We start from the raw sequence: 16758 nt of genomic DNA, 5'->3' as shown, positions 1-16758 counted from the left end.
GTCAATCAGTTTAAACGCAATATAAGGAACTGGTGTTTTCTTAATATGTGAAAATTGTCTAAATTCTCTGAAAATTCAAGTCATGGTTGAAAGACTATATACGTAGTTGTTGGTTAAAGTATGGACAATTAAGTTATTGATTTTGTATTTTTGTTTTTTTCTTGGTGAGGGGTGGGATATGCAATGTGTGCTGTTACTGGTGTGGATATGATGAGGAATTTGAGTTTATTGAATATTTTAAGATGTCTGTGTTTGCTGTTCTGCTCACTTTATTTTGTTTTGGTTTTGCTGTGATAAGTAAAAGTTGCTGAGGTAAAGGGGGTAGGTGTATATAAGCTTTGCTTCTACCTACACCCTTTCGGTTGCATGGGTTCACTGGATGAGGAATCAGTTTCATTTTGTTTTATTTTGTTTTGTTTTAATTTTATTGCAAAGTGCTGAATGTCAAAACTAATCTCTCCCTAGATACAAAACAGAATGAAAGACTTTTAAAGCGCTGACAATAACTGTATGTATATCCAAGAAGGTCAGGGAGAGTCACCAGACCTGTGTGCTTAGGAAACTTTAATATGACAGAGGAACATGGCCTCAGTACACTTAACATGAACACCTTTCATCTGTGTTACCTCAGAATAATCTTGTGGCTTTCATGAGAGAATCGAATCCCAAACAAGGATCTCCTTCCCCAAGCGGACATCTCCAGTATGGCTCAGATCTGTCAACTGCATGACGGCAGGGTTCAAAGAACTGTGAGCTGATCCCTGACACAGTCACACCAAATGACAGACCAGCCCTCTGCTTAAAAAAGAATAAAGTTAAAAGAAAAAAAATCCTGCCACACGCCAGTGCCCAAGGTGGCGCTAATGTGCTAGTCACAGGCCTTGTTCTGCCCCGCCCACCACCGTCTTCAGAATAAAACCACAGAATAAAGCAGGAGTTGACAGAGTCGAGCGCACAGTCTTTAATAACTGAAAGATTTGAGTTCGTTACAGTAGAGAACGAAGTGGACCATTTGAGGCTTTCTTCGTTTTTTATCTTTTCTTTTACAGCAGTTTAGTTTATTACTGCAACGAGAAGCATATCTCGCTAAGTTAGCTTCTTTGCTAACACGACACCTGTTCGGTTTTATTTGCTTTTTTGCCGAAGAACAGTTTTTGGTTTTAAAGTTTGACCATGGGATCCCGAGCGTCCACGTTACTCAGAGAAGAGGAAATTGAAGAAATTAAAAAGGAAACTGGCTGTAAGTGAGTTCAACCAGAGAATGCTAACAGCTCTAGCAGTCAGCTAATCTTAAACCTTCTCTGTTCTTAACGTTGTTTGTTTAGGTTCTTAGAGTCTAGTCTTAAGTTTTGGGTAAAGCTTTATTGAATACAAAACGCAGTAACAGAATTAAATATATATATATATATATATATATATATATATATATATATATATATATATATATAATACTGTTAACTAAATGTTAACGTTGCCGGGGAGACCATCCTAAAAATTCCACAGTGACTAAAGCGTCTCTTCAAAGACGTCTTAACAGCAGATCTTATCAACAGACAGAACCTACATGTCAAGCAGACATGTCCCATCATCACACAAGCCCCAGCGTAAAATGAATATTTAGTTGAAATTTTAATTTGACTGAGAATTTTTAAAAATAAATCCTGCATTTTTTAGTGTAAAAAAAAACTGTAGGATTTGACAAAATTTTGTGGTGAGATTGGTCTGGAGTCAGAGAAGAGCTGAGTTAAATTTAAGGGCTACAACAAATTATTATTAATTTAATTGAGAAAATCATTTACTGGATTGGTTGTTTAGTCCATAATTTGTCAGAAAATGATGAAAAATGCCTTCAGATATTTCACTTGTTTTGCCCATAAACCTGGAGATATTCAGTTTTCTGCCAGATAGGAGCAAAGAAACTCACAAACCAGAAAATATTTCTGTTTAGGAAGGTGAAATCAGTGAATGTGGATATTTTAAAAAAGTGATTGCTCACTTATCAGTAGTTGGCTAGTTTAATAGTCAGCAATCAATTAATCATTGTGGTCCAAATCTGATTTGTATTTTTAAATCATTGGGAGGTGATTCTTCTTATCTCTATCTCTTTATGACTTAATAAAGCAGGACTTCCTATGGTTAGGCACTTGTACTCTAAGTGCATTTTTTTCTGCTTTCACCTCTTCAACATATGTGTCTGTCACACCACTTTACAAAACATGGAAAAAGTATACTGGATTGTCAGATCATCTCCAAATTGCACGTCATTTGCCACATCAGTTTCTTGTATGCATTTTGACTTTGACCCTGATGTGACCTTTGTCACTTGGGCTGAAGGGTTTACGTTTACCAAATAGTGTTTGAAACAAATGAGTAGGTGTTTTTGCCATGTTCAACTTAATTTTTCAAAATATTTCCTGTCAATCTTTATGAAACCTGACATGACCAATCTTACCAAGATGAACAACAGTCCAGCTACTGTACTTCCAGTTATTCTTTTTTGATTATTTTACATAGAGAGATGGGAAAATTATACTAACTTCCATTCATTTCTCAAAACCTAATTCACCGATCTAAATTAAACCTATCAGGTATACATCTTTGTAAAGGACAAGTACATTTTTCTGTGGATTCTCTTCATGGTATATGCATTGAGATGGGTTGTTTCATCAACAGTATTGTTCATCGCAGTGCAAAATTTGAGTGTTCTACCTCTGTAGAGGTATATGCTCCCTACTGAGTTTCTCTTGTGTAATTATATCGAATGATAGTGGAGGGAAGCAGTGTATTTAACTGAATTGTCAATTTGACTGAAAAAAATAGTGTTAATGTTCTGATTATCTGTTAGTAAGTGTTTTTGCTTTTTATATTCTCCCCGCAGTCTCACACAGTCAGATCACTCGCCTGTACAGTCGCTTCACTAGTCTGGATAAAGGAGAAAATGGCACCCTTAGGTAAAACAAATAACACCACTGATGTTACTATAAACACATTAGGCCACCAGCGAAAATCTGTATCTTTGGCACTTTTCCAGCCACCTAGGCAGACATCCTGCAAGATTCAATTCTCTGGGTAGTGTATTTATTTCATAACTAGCTGTGACATTTCTGTGGTATGTGATTAACTTGTGGCTTCATATTAGTCTGACAGAACAAACAGCAGGTGAAGGAATAGGTAATCATTGAATGCTCGAGAACATGTTGGAAACCTTCAGTACAACAAGCGTTTAAATGACATTAATTAAATGTTTAACTAGAATTTCATTGATTAAAAAGCATTGTTCTACAATTTTATGGGACTTACTTCAGTTTGACTTTACACATAAAACTCCCTTCCACTTCTTGGAATAATATTTCAAGTCACAGTGCATGCTTTTTTTCCCCACTTCTGTTTTAAACCAAGGTGACTTCTTTGGTATTAAACAGTTGTCACAACAGTAGAGTTTTGAATGGATGTCTGTTACTGTCCCACTGTCATAAGCATGACCAAACACGTAGCTATTTGACTGTTTATCAAATTCCAAATTTGCATCACATAATTGTTTTACCACCTAAAAAATGGTATAATTGTAAATACTGTCTGATTGTTTAGTGTGCCTCTTCTGTTATTGTAGTGCAGGAGTCACCAACCCTGCTCCTGGAGAAAATCTGTCCTATATGTTCTCCAACTCTCCCTACTCCACCCTCTGCTAATTAACAAAGTCAGGTGTGTGTGTATAGCCAATCAAGAGCTAAGAAAAGACAGACTTGACTAATCAGCTGTGGTTACATTGTGTACATAGCTGTGTCCAGTGGTGGGCACAGCTAAACAAAGAGTTAGCTTTGATAACTGTTAATCCGCTAACTGAAAGGTTAGCTTTTATAGAGATAAACCCCTAAAAAATTTAGAGAACGTTACAGATAAAAGCTAAACCGATAACTTTCAGTATTTATTTCAGTACACTAGCAGCTACTGACACAACAATGAGCCAGCGCTTCTGTCTCAGATCAGCCTTCTCTCAGCAAAAGAGATAAAGAAAGGAAGAGGGGGAAAAAAGATGATTTCTCTTCACACCATACAGACTCGCTGGCATATCACACAAGTCATGCACAGGCAGACAGTTTTAAGTTGTGGTTAAAATTTTAAACAAACTCGTTCCAGACAAGTTATTGAAATTAATGTCATGTCTGTCGTTTTACAAAGTAAAAATGTTAGCTATATGTTTTAGTTTTAAAGTAATGCACTAATTTTTAAGGTTTTAGCATTTAGACACACATGCCGCAGTGTATGTCTGGGGCCCACTGCACTCATTAGAAGGAAATTCAAGACAAATGAAAAACAAAAGGTAAATTAGTTTGCTGATGCGTGGTTGGTTGGTTGGTAACACAGAACTTAGTGAAATGTGTGGTGGGTTTTACAAATTTGTATTTGTAATTGTCATTTTTTTCATTGGTTAAAAAAAGATGCAATTTGAAAACTGAAAATTCAGTTTAAGTGGATTCTGCGCTTTTAGTGAATATGTGGTGGCAAACGCTATTCATACTGCCATGAACACTGCCATCTACTGACTAATAAACAATCACATACATTATCTAACGCATAAGAAGGAATGACAATGCAACTGTTTTACCAATCCATTACAATATAAATATTATAAATAATTACCTTTGAGACAATTCCAGATGCTTTCTCCACTGTACGACATGCACGAGAGAACCTGCAACTGCATATAATTTCTCTGTGATTCTGGGAGCAATGAGAGATTCTTTCTTCAGCCAAGTTCTGAGCGCAAATGCATCATCGGCTGCGAAATGTTTATTTTATTTAACATTGCGTCAAATGGGACAAAGCGTGGCGTCAGCGGGAAAAAGCAGTGCAGAGATCACATTTGTACAAGTGTTAAGGTGGCTGTAAAAGTAAAGCAAGCCCATGGGAATCTAATCTGCGTGACACTAAGATCATATGGAAACCCACTGTAAGCATGTATGGAGTCACTGCAGTGATTGTGTGTGTCTGAGTTGAGACTGCATTGCAGCTATTTGAGCTTGTTCAAAAATTCAGCAGTGTGACTGTTGCCATATTTCCTGTATTAGATAATATGTATTGCATGGTAATATAAATTATAGGACGAGACATACAGGCTCATGCACACAAACTACGTATTTGCATGATACAGACATAATGACATTCACCTGTGGTCAAAGTCCAGTAATTGTTACTGACTGTAAAATTGGCTTGTTTTAGTCCAAATTAATTTCAAATAACATAGTAACAAAGGTGTGAGCTGCTGTGTTTCTACAGTGTGTTACATGTTGGCCTGTTTAAGATCTATGGGAAATTAAGTTCTTTGGATAAACAATTCTTTCAACATTATCTGTTCAGATGTGTTGTGCTTGTGTGTCACTTGAATTTGGACTTTTTATTCTATGCTGCTACTACTGTTTTTGTTGTTGTTATGTTGTTTATCCCAACCCCCCCTTCAGTCGAGAAGATTTCCAAAGAATTCCTGAGTTGGCCATCAATCCCTTGGGAGACAGGATCATCAATGCATTCTTTCCTGAGGGGTGAGCCATCTCTTTTGTTTTCTGTGGTCTTTCACAAGTTATGTTTGACTGGTTTGAATCATGAAGCACAATAAGGTCTCAGTGGTGTGAGACATGGATCATTCATTGCAGACAAAATATTTCTTCAGTAATCCTTTATAATTAAATCTCAATTGCAATAAGTTTGACAGGATCATTGTGTGCATTTGACTACCAGGTGGATTGTTTACAGTCAGTTTCAAGGAAGTTTGATTTTTTCATCAGCTGGATATCAGTAAAATCTCCAAGTCAGATGTGTTTAAAGCTTAATTGTAGGCTTTGTAGAGTTGTTGCTGTCACTTAGCTACTTGTTGATGTTGTTTCCGTGTCTTCATAGACATCATTACTGTGATTTGAACTACCACCAATAGTCTGTAGCTTGTTGTTTCAACTTATCTCTGAAAAGTGAATGTTAGTTTATTCCTTTACTGAAAGTGGTATGCATGGCTGAAGTTACCTGCAGAAGTGATCATTTCAAACAAACAAAATCATAATTGCCCATCCCTGCTCTAGACATAATTATCTGGGTTTTGTTATAGCTGATGGAGGTAATTCTGACATGAAGTTTTTGTTTACATTATTTCCCAGAGCAGGCTTTAAGGCTGGCTTCTGATTAATTTATCCATTACTTTGCATTGCATTGGCAGTGTGTTTCTGCAGTTTGAAGTTGCATCTAAACTTCAGTGTTTGGGGCAGTTTTAGAAATAGTCTGACAGACACTACAAAAAACATTTTTCTGTGCAGATACTTCAGTTGGTATGATTTTTTTTTTTCCCCTTTTAATGTGTGTGCTGTGATATTAATTGATGCTCAGTGCTGTGCAAGTTATTAAATGCATTAAGAAATGCCTAAAAATGTTTTGAAAATATCAATTATTTATGGTAGCTCTGTCTTATTGATAAGTGGGGTAAGGAGGAGTGTGCAATCAGTAGATGGATTGGTGCTATGTCGGATGTCCTGCAGACACTATATTGGACTGTCATGGTGAAGAAAGAGTTGAGCCAGAAGATGACTGTCTCGATTTACCAGTTGATTTATTCTCCTGTCGTCATCTACAATCAGGAGCTGAGGAACAATATCATGGATACAAGCGGCAGAAATGAGATTCTTCTGCAGGGCAGGCGAGCTTGTACTCAGGGACAGAATGAGATGTTCAAATATGCAAAAGGGACTCTTGAGTAGAGCTGTTGGTTCATTGCATTGAAAACCAGCTAAGGTTTGGGCTTCGGATGAGGATGCCCCCTTGTCTTCTCCCTAGGGCGAACTTCCAGGCTTGTCCAACTTTGAGCAGGAAACTGGGAATTCTAAAATTCTGACTTTCAAATAATAAAAATACAAAGCTTTGATAAAATGTTAAGTCTCCCTACGGGCTCATTGTGGCAAACCAACTAAAAATGTGCAACTTCAACTAACATTGTTATTGACAGCTGGCGCAGTAGACCTGTGTGAGTGTTATCCTGTAATCAGGAAGAACCTATGTCCAAATTTTATGTTCTTCCCAGTGGGATGTCTGGTGGTCGCCTGTGCTTACTAGCTGCATCCATCGTTTTCTTTGTTCCAATTTTATGTTAGGGTGTATTTAGTTACTGCAGCAATTGCAGACACGATTGAATGAAGGACTACCACTTTTCTTTGGCTCTGTGACGCTTGTGCTGGCCACATTTGCGGCTCAAGGGTCAAAAAAGCTGCCATGTCTTTTATCATGTTGCTACCAACAGGTTGTCATGGCATCCTGTTTATTTTAACCCGTTTTCAAAATCCTGAATTGTTTCCAAACATTGTGAATTTTGGCTGAATTGGTGATATAAGATTGTGAAACTTAAACCTCAATACTAAGGAACAAAATTATAGTTATGTCTCAGTAAATCATTTTTATGATATAAACAGTTTTTTGGGGGGGTTAGTTAGCTAGACCTGTAAAGAATGCAGCTCAAAGTAAGATAAGTTGATCTGAGCATCTATACTCAAACCAGACATTTACAGTAAACCTTTTTTTTCTCAGCGAGACCTTCAGCGTGGTTGCGATCCACATCTATGTAGCTGTAATACCTTTGCTTCAGTTTTGCTGTGACCAACTTGAGAACACAGTTGATGAACGGAAATACAAAATATTGTTGCTTAATATTGCTTTATTTTCTTTGTTTAAAGAGAAGACCAAGTAAACTTCAGGGGATTCATGCGGACCTTAGCTCACTTCAGACCAATTGAAGACAATGAGAAGAACAAGAATGTTCCTGCCAGCGAGCCCCTGAACAGCAGGACAAACAAGCTGCTGTGTGAGTCTGAGCTCTGTCACACTGTCAGATTTCATGAAGCAGGTTTGCTTTATTTATTTATTTATTTATTTATGTTTATATTTCTAGTTGCTTTCCGTCTCTATGACCTGGACAGAGATAACAAAATCTCTCGTGACGAGCTCTTGCAGGTGAGCGGTGCAGTTTGTTCTTTGAATAAGACACTGAGTCATAGTGCAGTATGTGGCAGGTTACACAATAATGAAATCAAGCAGATGTTTGGATTGCAAAACTGGTCATAGTAAACAGTTATTACCCCTGAAAACCTTTTTACTCTGTTTTAATATGGAACAAATCCAGTTGTGTAATATCTATTTTAAAGTACTTGGCACACGCAGGTGGATTTCCTTGTTGACGAGTAGACTTTGTCCATCTGCTGATAATAATAATGTGGCATGTCAGCTCAATTACAGCTTAATTTCATTCCGCCCGCATACGGTCTTTTGTGGCATTCTCTGTGTCTTCACATGCTATTTGTTGTCCATCTGAAGCCATGTTGGTTTGGTGACATTGTCTGACCTGTAATTTGCTTTAAGCTCTGTGTAAAATGACTCCCACATGTCTCTTGTTTTGCACAAAACATGGTCATGTTCCCTGCTTTATGTGATAAACCAGACTGTTTTTAAGTGCTTATGTGCTGCCCTTTTAGTAAATATTTGTTCACCATAACGATGATCATGTAATTCCAACAGTCATTGGAATTAAATAATCATCATTATAGTGAACAGTTATTTCTGATCTCAAAATAACTACAAACTGTTTGTAAAGTAAGTCTTGAATTAGTTAAAAGTGCTCTATGCTGCGTCCCTCAGAACTAGATTTTCTTGGTTCCACACGTTGTGGTGAATCTGCTCCATAGTTTAAAAGTTTTAATTTCACATTAGACAAGCTCCTTTTCCTCAGGAACATTTTATTAATTAAAAGTGGCATCTTACATTAAAAAAAAAAAAATCAGGTTTTTAACATGTACTGTCCCTGCTAATTCATTGCCCCCACCCCCACTTGTCAATATTCTTCCCACATTAATTAAAAAAAATAAAATAAATTGAGTCTGAAAATAAATGAATAAATACATTTTTTTTTCCTGTTTGAGAGAGCTGCCTCAGAATGTAAAGGTACTTATCAAACATAGGAGAAAGTCACTGTCATGGTACTCTGTAGTTTTTGCTTTAATAGTTAGTCCAAAGTCGAGTCCTATATTAGCTCATCTGTCAGGAAATGGAAGTTAATTTGTGACCTCACTTGTAATTGGCAGTGCTGAGACACGATAACTGACAGTGTCCCCACATCTGGCACTATTACTGACCTGGCCCAACATTTTCAGCACTTATCTTAACAATCCATTTATTAGTGGAAAAATAAATGAACCATATACCTGGTAGTCAGGAGGTTATTGCAAGTTTTAGTTTTTCCAGTTCTAGTTTGTCAGATCTAACCTTTCATTCTGATTATAAATTGCATATGTGGAAAAATACCCTTATATATAATTTTATTTCTAAGCTTCACCTCTTTCTAAAAGACAAAATCTAAATATAATGTTAGTTATTTTCAGACCAAGTACAAAAACCTGTTGATGGGTAAAAACTGTCCATAGAGGACTTACAGGTGACATTTACACTATGGGTCAGCCAATATGGATTATTAAGGGCTGACATGATTATCTGCAAGGTTTAGAGGCTGATACTGATATTTGAGGCCAGTATTTGCTTGCAGTAAAAGGTGTCAAAAGTTAGTATAGCACACTCTTAACACAAAACTTCCTTTAAATGTTTTGCAGTGTATGTTTGACAGAACCTTTCAACATGACCTTTTCACAAAAAAAGTGCAAGGAACTGTAAATAACATTATTATGAAGTTGAACAAATGAATAAATACAGCTAACACAGCTCCATTCTGCACACTGCTACCTTCTTCTATGTCAGTCTGTGGGACAGCACGCGTCAGCACCGACAAGCTGAACGTCTCTAACAAATGAAGTAGTGTTGTGGGAGCAGCTTTGCTACAAACCAGAAATCAGCGATTCTTATTTTAAGAGTGGTATGGGCTAATAGTCCCTCGGTGCCTGAAGTAAGGGGCTGTTTGGGCCATATGATGAGTACTTCTCAGACAACAATTGGTCAATGTGAAGCAGAATAAATTAAAGTAAGATTTATGCTGTTTTGTAACCTACTGTAAGAGCCACAACTTGGAAGAAATTTAATTGACACATATTTCATATTTCTGTCATTTCATGTCATTTTATATTGTACGTAGGTCATAAGTAATGGTTAAAAGGTTAAAAACACATAATATTTGATGGACATAGCAATAGCTCCCTTCTTCAAAACTGTCTGTTTAATTGTCTGGAGTTCTCTGCGTCACTGGATTAGAGATACTGTGGGTAAATTTACACTTGCACTCTGATAAATTAGCTTTTATCCGGTGAGGCAGAGAGCTCCATCAGACAATTTAACAATGCCATCTTGACACTTTTTTTTTCTCCTTTCTATATTTTTGAGTGGGATTGTATTACAGTAAAACTGGCCTAAACTGTCATAGTATAAACTGGATACTCACACCCACCGAACAAAAGCAAAAGTCCCAATACTTTTGTATGGTTTTCCATGTAATAAACACCGAATATAATGCGTATAACGGATTTTCGCTCACATTGGACAAAGCGTCCTGTCAGATCGCAATGCATTTTCATTAAAAACCCCTTGCATGTACCGGACAGAGCAGTATGGACGTGCCCAGTTACAGAGGTATGAAATGAAGTTCAGAACTGACGCTTGCTGATTTGAGGAAAATACTGCATTTCCTTGATTAAAAGGCTGGGCATTTGTTTTTTTTTTGTTTGTTTTTTCCCCAAACAGTGATCACACCTGGTGCCTAAACGAGGCAGGGCGTACACTGCCTGCACTATAATATGATGTTAAGTTTCACACTTATCCCTGTGTTCGACGAACCCAACCGCATTAGATCAGAGCCCTCTGCCTGGCTGCACTGGTTTCACTCTTTCCTCTCCCGTCATAAATTAAAAGTTTTTGCAGTGTGCCCGCTGATTACATTTCGATCGTGGATCAAATACATTTAGCAGAAAAGCCCGCAAATACGACCAACTTTACAACACTGAGTCGGAAAAAGATGCTCAGATGATCCTCAATTCATGGAGGAAAATTACATGTACCGTTGGTTTGGAGGTTGATTGTATAAAGAAGTGGAGCTTATTGAGGGACAAATTAATCCAGAAAAAGCCACTGTTCCTGTGGTAAATTGCATAAAGATGCGACAGACAACTTTAAAAGGCTCGCGTCGATGTCATTGCGTGGCCACAGAGCTGGAGAAGCATAAATCAGGCTTTAGGATTTTAAGGTACCACTCCGCAGCTGACTTGGATAAAAAGAGCGACTTGACCAAATGTAATCTTTTTAATACACATAATGTATTAGCACTGATTTAAGGCAGACGCTTATTTTTTTCTGATGAAGTTTTGACCCGGTCATTAAATGAGGCAGGTCCCTATTCAAGGTCAGGTGTTTAATCAAGGAAATACGTTAAGTCTAATTGGTGCTAGGGATTCCCCGTAGTTCGTTCAGCGCCTCCTGGCTGTAACTAATCCTTTACATACATATACTGGATTTTGTCCATTTTATGCATATAACGGATTTTGATTATAACCGACAAAATTCAGTGATCCACCTGAAACCATTATATAAGTGTTCTACTGTCTTTTGAAGAATGTAACCCCTTTAATAATCGTCTTCTTTGAACAAGAGATGAACCTGAACTGATGAACCCTCCCAAACATGTATTGGTCATACCTTCAAAAATCTATAGCTGCTGCAGATTAGAAAATACAGCTGCATTTGAGGTAACACTTAGAGCAAAAAAGGGCGTGATTATTTTTGGGCTGTTTGTCCCAGATAGAGATTTTGGCACATATCCCAACATGTTCATTGGGGTTATATTAGTCTAGAACAGTTGAGTTATTCTCTCCTAAATGATGTGCGTACATGTTTCAGCTAGGTCCTCTACTATATGCTGAAACTTATTCTGTGCAACTGTCTGTGCAAATCGTGTGTGTTTTGTTTAACACTCATAGGAGCTTTTGTCTTCTAGGTCTTAAGGATGATGGTTGGTGTAAATATTTCAGATGAACAGCTGGGCAGCATTGCTGACAGAACCATCCAGGAAGCTGACATTAACGGCGATAACTCAATTTCCTTCAATGAATTCATTAAGGCAAGTTGGTCACGACGCAGTGATCTGTTTTATGTCCTCAAATCTTTAGGTTTCAGTACTGTTTTATTTGTATAGTGCTTGCATAAGTCGATCCAAGGCACTTCACAAGGGTATGGTCTAGACTTAACAGTCCCCTTGTGCAAGCATGTAGGCAATGTGTCAGCATGTGTCTTGATGCTTCATAACTTAACAAATACATTAAAATCACTTATGGACGTAGCAGGTCCACCACAACAGCCATCATAAAACCTTCATTGAACAGAAAAAGTAGACAATTATTCATGGTTACACTCGTTCCCGCCACCTAGACCTGGATAAGTGGTTGAGCATGAATGAATACACTTGTCCCAGAATATTTTGTGCTCCTGTGACATCACCATGCTGCCATCTTTATTAAGACAAAACCTTTTCTCATGAAATTTGGCCAGTGTAAATAAAATGAGCCCATTTTTAATACATAATTGTAGGATGGGCTCTAGTTGATTGATGCCTTGTACAACCCCTGGCAAAAATTATGGAATCACCGGCCTCAGAGGATGTTTATTCAGTTGTTTGTTTTTTTTGTAGAAAAAAAGCAGATCACAGACATGACACAAAACTAAAGTCATTTCAAATGGCAACTTTCTGGCTTTAAGAAACACTATAAGAAATCAAGAAAAAAGATTGTGGCAGTCAGTAACTGTTACTTTTTTAGACCAAGCAGAGGAAAAAAATATGGAATCACTCAATTCTGAGGAAAAAAAATTATGGAATCACCCTGTAAATTTTCATCCCCAAAACTAACACCTGCATCAAATCACATCTGCTCGTTGATATTGACCCTATCCCATGACATTGACCCTATGTGTCTTTTTGCAAGGAATGTTTTCAGTTTTTGCTCTATGGCAAGATGCATTATCATCTTGAAAAAATGATTTCATCATCCCCAAACATCCTTTCAATTGTCCAAAATATCAACGTAAACTTGTGCATTTATTGATGATGTAATGACAGCCATCTCCCCAGTGCCTTTACCTGACATGCAGCCCCATATCATCAATGACTGTGGAAATTTACATGTTCTCTTCAGGCAGTCATCTTTATAAATCCCATTGGAACAGCACCAAACAAAAGTTCCAGCATCATCACCTTGCCCAATGCAGATTTGAGATTCATCACTGAATATGACTTTCATCCAGTCATCCACAGTCCACGATTGCTTTTCCTTAGCCCATTGTAACCTTGTTTTTTTCCTGTTTAGGTGTTAATGATGGCTTTCGTTTAGCTTTTCTGTATGTAAATCCCATTTCCTTTAGGAGGTTTCTTACAGTTCGGTGACAGACGTTGACTCCAGTTTCCTCCCATTCGTTCCTCATTTGTTTTGTTGTGCATTTTTCGATTTTTGAGACATATTGCTTTAAGTTTTCTGTCTTGATGCTTTGATGTCTTCCTTGGTCTACCAGTATGTTTGCCTTTAACAACCTTCCCATGTTGTTTGTATTTGGTCCAGAGTTTAGACACAGCTGACTGTGAACACCAACATCTTTTGCAACATTGCGTGATGATTTACCCTCTTTAAGAGTTTGATAATCCTCTCCTTTGTTTCAATTGACATCTCTCGTGTTGGAGCCATGATTCATGTCAGTCCACTTGGTGCAACAGCTCTCCAAGGTGTGTTCACTCCTTTTTAGATGCAGACTAACGAGCAGATCTGATTTGATGCAGGTGTTAGTTTTGGGGATGAAAATTTACAGGGTGATTCCATAATTTATTCCTCAGAATTGAGTGATTCCATATTTTTTTTCCTCTGCTTGGTCTAAAAAAGTAACCGTTACTGACTGCCACAATCTTTTTTTCTTGATTTCTTATAGTGTTTCTTAAAGCCAGAAAGTTGCCATTTGAAATGACTTTAGTTTTGTGTCATGTCTGTGATCTTTTTTTTCTACAAAATTAAACAACTGAATGAACATCCTCCGAGGCCGGTGATTCCATAATTTTTGCCAGGGGTTGTAGTAAAGGGCATAGATGATGTTTTTGATGATGGTCTTTTTTTCTTTTTAATTTAAGTCAAAAGTTGCTGATGAGTTCAGTGTCTTGTAGATTTTGACAGCAAAGAGGCTGCACGTATGTTTCTAATGGAACATAACTAGTAATTGCATACTTATTAAGTCAAAGAACTAGAGTGTATGTGGATGAGCTAGTCAAGGTACTAACTACACTACTGCCTTGGCCTCATTTAAAGCGGCCTCAAGTTTCTGCTTGTCTGTGACAAAAGCGATGCTTTGTAGTTGCAGTTCCCCTGTTCTACCACTAGATGATGTGTATGCACACGGCCAGAGCTGTCTGTATATTTACACACATTAAGTTGAAGTAAAAGTTGATGTATAGATACATCTGTGGATGTGCTGGGACACATAATCAGTGATGTTTCCTAAGACTTTTGGGTGTTTCGGGTCTTGCAACATTAGACACCGTGCCTCAGGCGACCCGGTGGGGCTGAGCAGATCCCAACTGCTGTCCCAGTTGTGTTGGCCCATTTCTCTGACCTTTTGATTCAATCCACCTAGAAGATCTCTCTGCAGCCTCTGTGGTGGACCTGATGGCTCTCCTCTTTCCGGCTCCTGTGATGACAAGGAGGTTATAGGTCTTGCATAAGGAACGGGCAGAAAAGTCTTGACATCACATTCCGGCATTCCTCTGTGAGCTCATGGTATTTTAGCCTCTTCCATGGGACTGTCAATTCCAGCAGGAGGACTTGCTTAGAAGAAGTAGATGTCAGCACTATGTCTGGTCTCAAAGAGGTCCATGTTACATACTGCCTACCCAAGTCAACTCGCAATTCACAATCTGATGCTGATGAGAGCGGGCTGGCTGCTAATGTTGGCTGTGACTGTGGCTTCTGTCTGGCTTTCAAGAAGGGTATCGACCTCTGGCTGCGGGTGTGTTTGTTCTTGGTAACTGTAGTGGAGATGGTCTCAGCCACTGTCTTCAGAACTTGGTTGTGAAGACTCCTTGACTCTGCAGAGAATAGCAGAGAAACTTTGTTTGAATTTTATGTCAAATTTGAGCAGCCTGTGTATTATGTTTTGATTAATATCCTTGAATTTTTAGATCAGCATTTTTTTACACCTCCTCTGAACAAAGGTTTGGGCTCAGTTTTTTTTTTTTAAACAACTAATTTTGTCTAACATGCTGCTGTATGTAATTTGGGTAAAATTGATGTTTAATGCTGTTGATGTTGTTTAACTGTGGTTATTAAACTTTACAGGGTCACATCAGAGAAGCTGTGCCATCATTAGCTAAATTTCTGTTGTTTATTTCTCAGGTCTTGGAGAAAGTGGACGTGGAACAGAAAATGAGCATCCGGTTCCTGCACTGACACACACACAAACAGAGTGGATGCTTTCTGAACCAGTTAGATCATCGAGCTTATGTTTCTACCTTTGCGTTGCTCCGTGTAAACCAAGGGGATCATGTGCCTTGTTACTTTATGCAATGTCACAATGTTTTCTGAGAAATTGATCATTATTTATTAGCATTTCAGGGGGTCGCTGTTGGTACCACTGCTGTTCCACTTTATTTCTGAAACATAAGCTTGTAGCGCAATACAAACAAGTGGCATAAATGCTGCTGTAGTGAGTATGCAGAATAGGAAGAATCATTGTAATCATTCTGTTCTATTGTATCTTTTTTTTTTTTTTTTTTTTTTTTTTTTTTTTTCCTTTTCCACACCTTAAGAGGTTTCGTTGTGATTCCACTTTAAAATCGTGGTTTGAAATAATGCTTCTGTACTTTAACCTGTGACAAAGCGAGTCTGACCAGCCGTCGTGTTTTGATCTTGAAGAAAACCAGGATCTGCTGAATAGATTTTTCTATTCGTTGCTGCAGTCCCAAGACTTTAGTTTCCCTTTATTAGTGAATATATCATCAGGAATTTGTGGCCATGTCTTTATTTCTGTGTATTAAAAGCCAAAGTGACTCTGATCTTCAGATCTGGCTGACAACATGCTAATGTAATACTTACATAGCTGTTAATGTTTGAGTGAAAACTTTTGAGGTGAGGATTGTTTAAAGTATTCCTAGGACCTGCAATGAAAGGAAAACATTCATTAGTGTGACGGCCACAATGAGGTCACTCAGATTTAACTGGCTCAGTGGTCTTCCTGCAGGACGGTTTGTCCCTGAATTGAGGTTTAAGTGAGCTAACAGTGTGTCAGGTGCTGTGGTGGAAAATGTGACATGAACCAGACAATGTAGAAGAATTACTCAGTGACAAACAGTGCTTCACATCAGTGTTGCTAGGAAAGCTTTAAAAGGTGTATAGATACTGCTGTCATTTCAATAATAGATTATAAATGTTCTGTAGATATAATACATGTAAGACCCACTTACTTTTGATTTTTTTTTTAATATGTTCTAACAAAATGCCACTCGATGTGTTTAATTGATGTGATTGTCAAATATACATGATTAAAGTTTTTTTGTAGTTAAGATAATTGTTGAATTTGATTAAAATAAAATAAGTGCCACTCTTATTTTGTCATTCATTCAGCTCTTTCTGTTTATTTGATGACAATGCACATTGAGCACTTTGTACATTTTCATGCCTTAGTGTAAATACGCCAGATTTAGCCAAAAGCTGCTTTCCATCTGTAGTCCTCAGACACACAGCAACAAACAGTAACTACAATAAATACATTAAA

General features: G+C 37.7%; 1 protein-coding gene across 1 annotated transcript; it reads left to right on the top strand.

Annotated features, from left to right (window-relative positions):
* Positions 1-918: 918 nt before the first annotated feature.
* Positions 919-16590, top strand: chp1 (calcineurin-like EF-hand protein 1). Its single transcript, XM_034195637.1, has 7 exons — positions 919-1240; positions 2879-2951; positions 5460-5540; positions 7707-7834; positions 7922-7983; positions 11954-12076; positions 15381-16590. The coding sequence occupies exons 1-7, from the start codon at positions 1174-1176 to the stop codon at positions 15432-15434; spliced, it is 588 nt and encodes a 195-aa protein (XP_034051528.1). The 5' UTR covers positions 919-1173; the 3' UTR covers positions 15435-16590.
* Positions 16591-16758: the final 168 nt, after the last annotated feature.

The sequence above is a fragment of the Thalassophryne amazonica genome, chromosome 19, assembly GCF_902500255.1.
Source record: "Thalassophryne amazonica chromosome 19, fThaAma1.1, whole genome shotgun sequence".
NCBI classification, from domain to species: domain Eukaryota; kingdom Metazoa; phylum Chordata; class Actinopteri; order Batrachoidiformes; family Batrachoididae; genus Thalassophryne; species Thalassophryne amazonica.
This window is presented reverse-complemented; position numbering and strand designations above follow the sequence as displayed.

Excerpts from the sequence above, each read along its gene's own strand:
- chp1 (XM_034195637.1), top strand. The coding sequence starts at position 1,174 with ATGGGATCCCGAGCGTCCACGTTACTCAGAGAAGAGGAAATTGAAGAA. Across the intron at positions 1,241-2,878 it reads AATTAAAAAGGAAACTGGCT|TCTCACACAGTCAGATCACT; the intron begins GTAAGTGAGTTC and ends TTCTCCCCGCAG. Across the intron at positions 12,077-15,380 it reads CCTTCAATGAATTCATTAAG|GTCTTGGAGAAAGTGGACGT; the intron begins GCAAGTTGGTCA and ends TTTATTTCTCAG.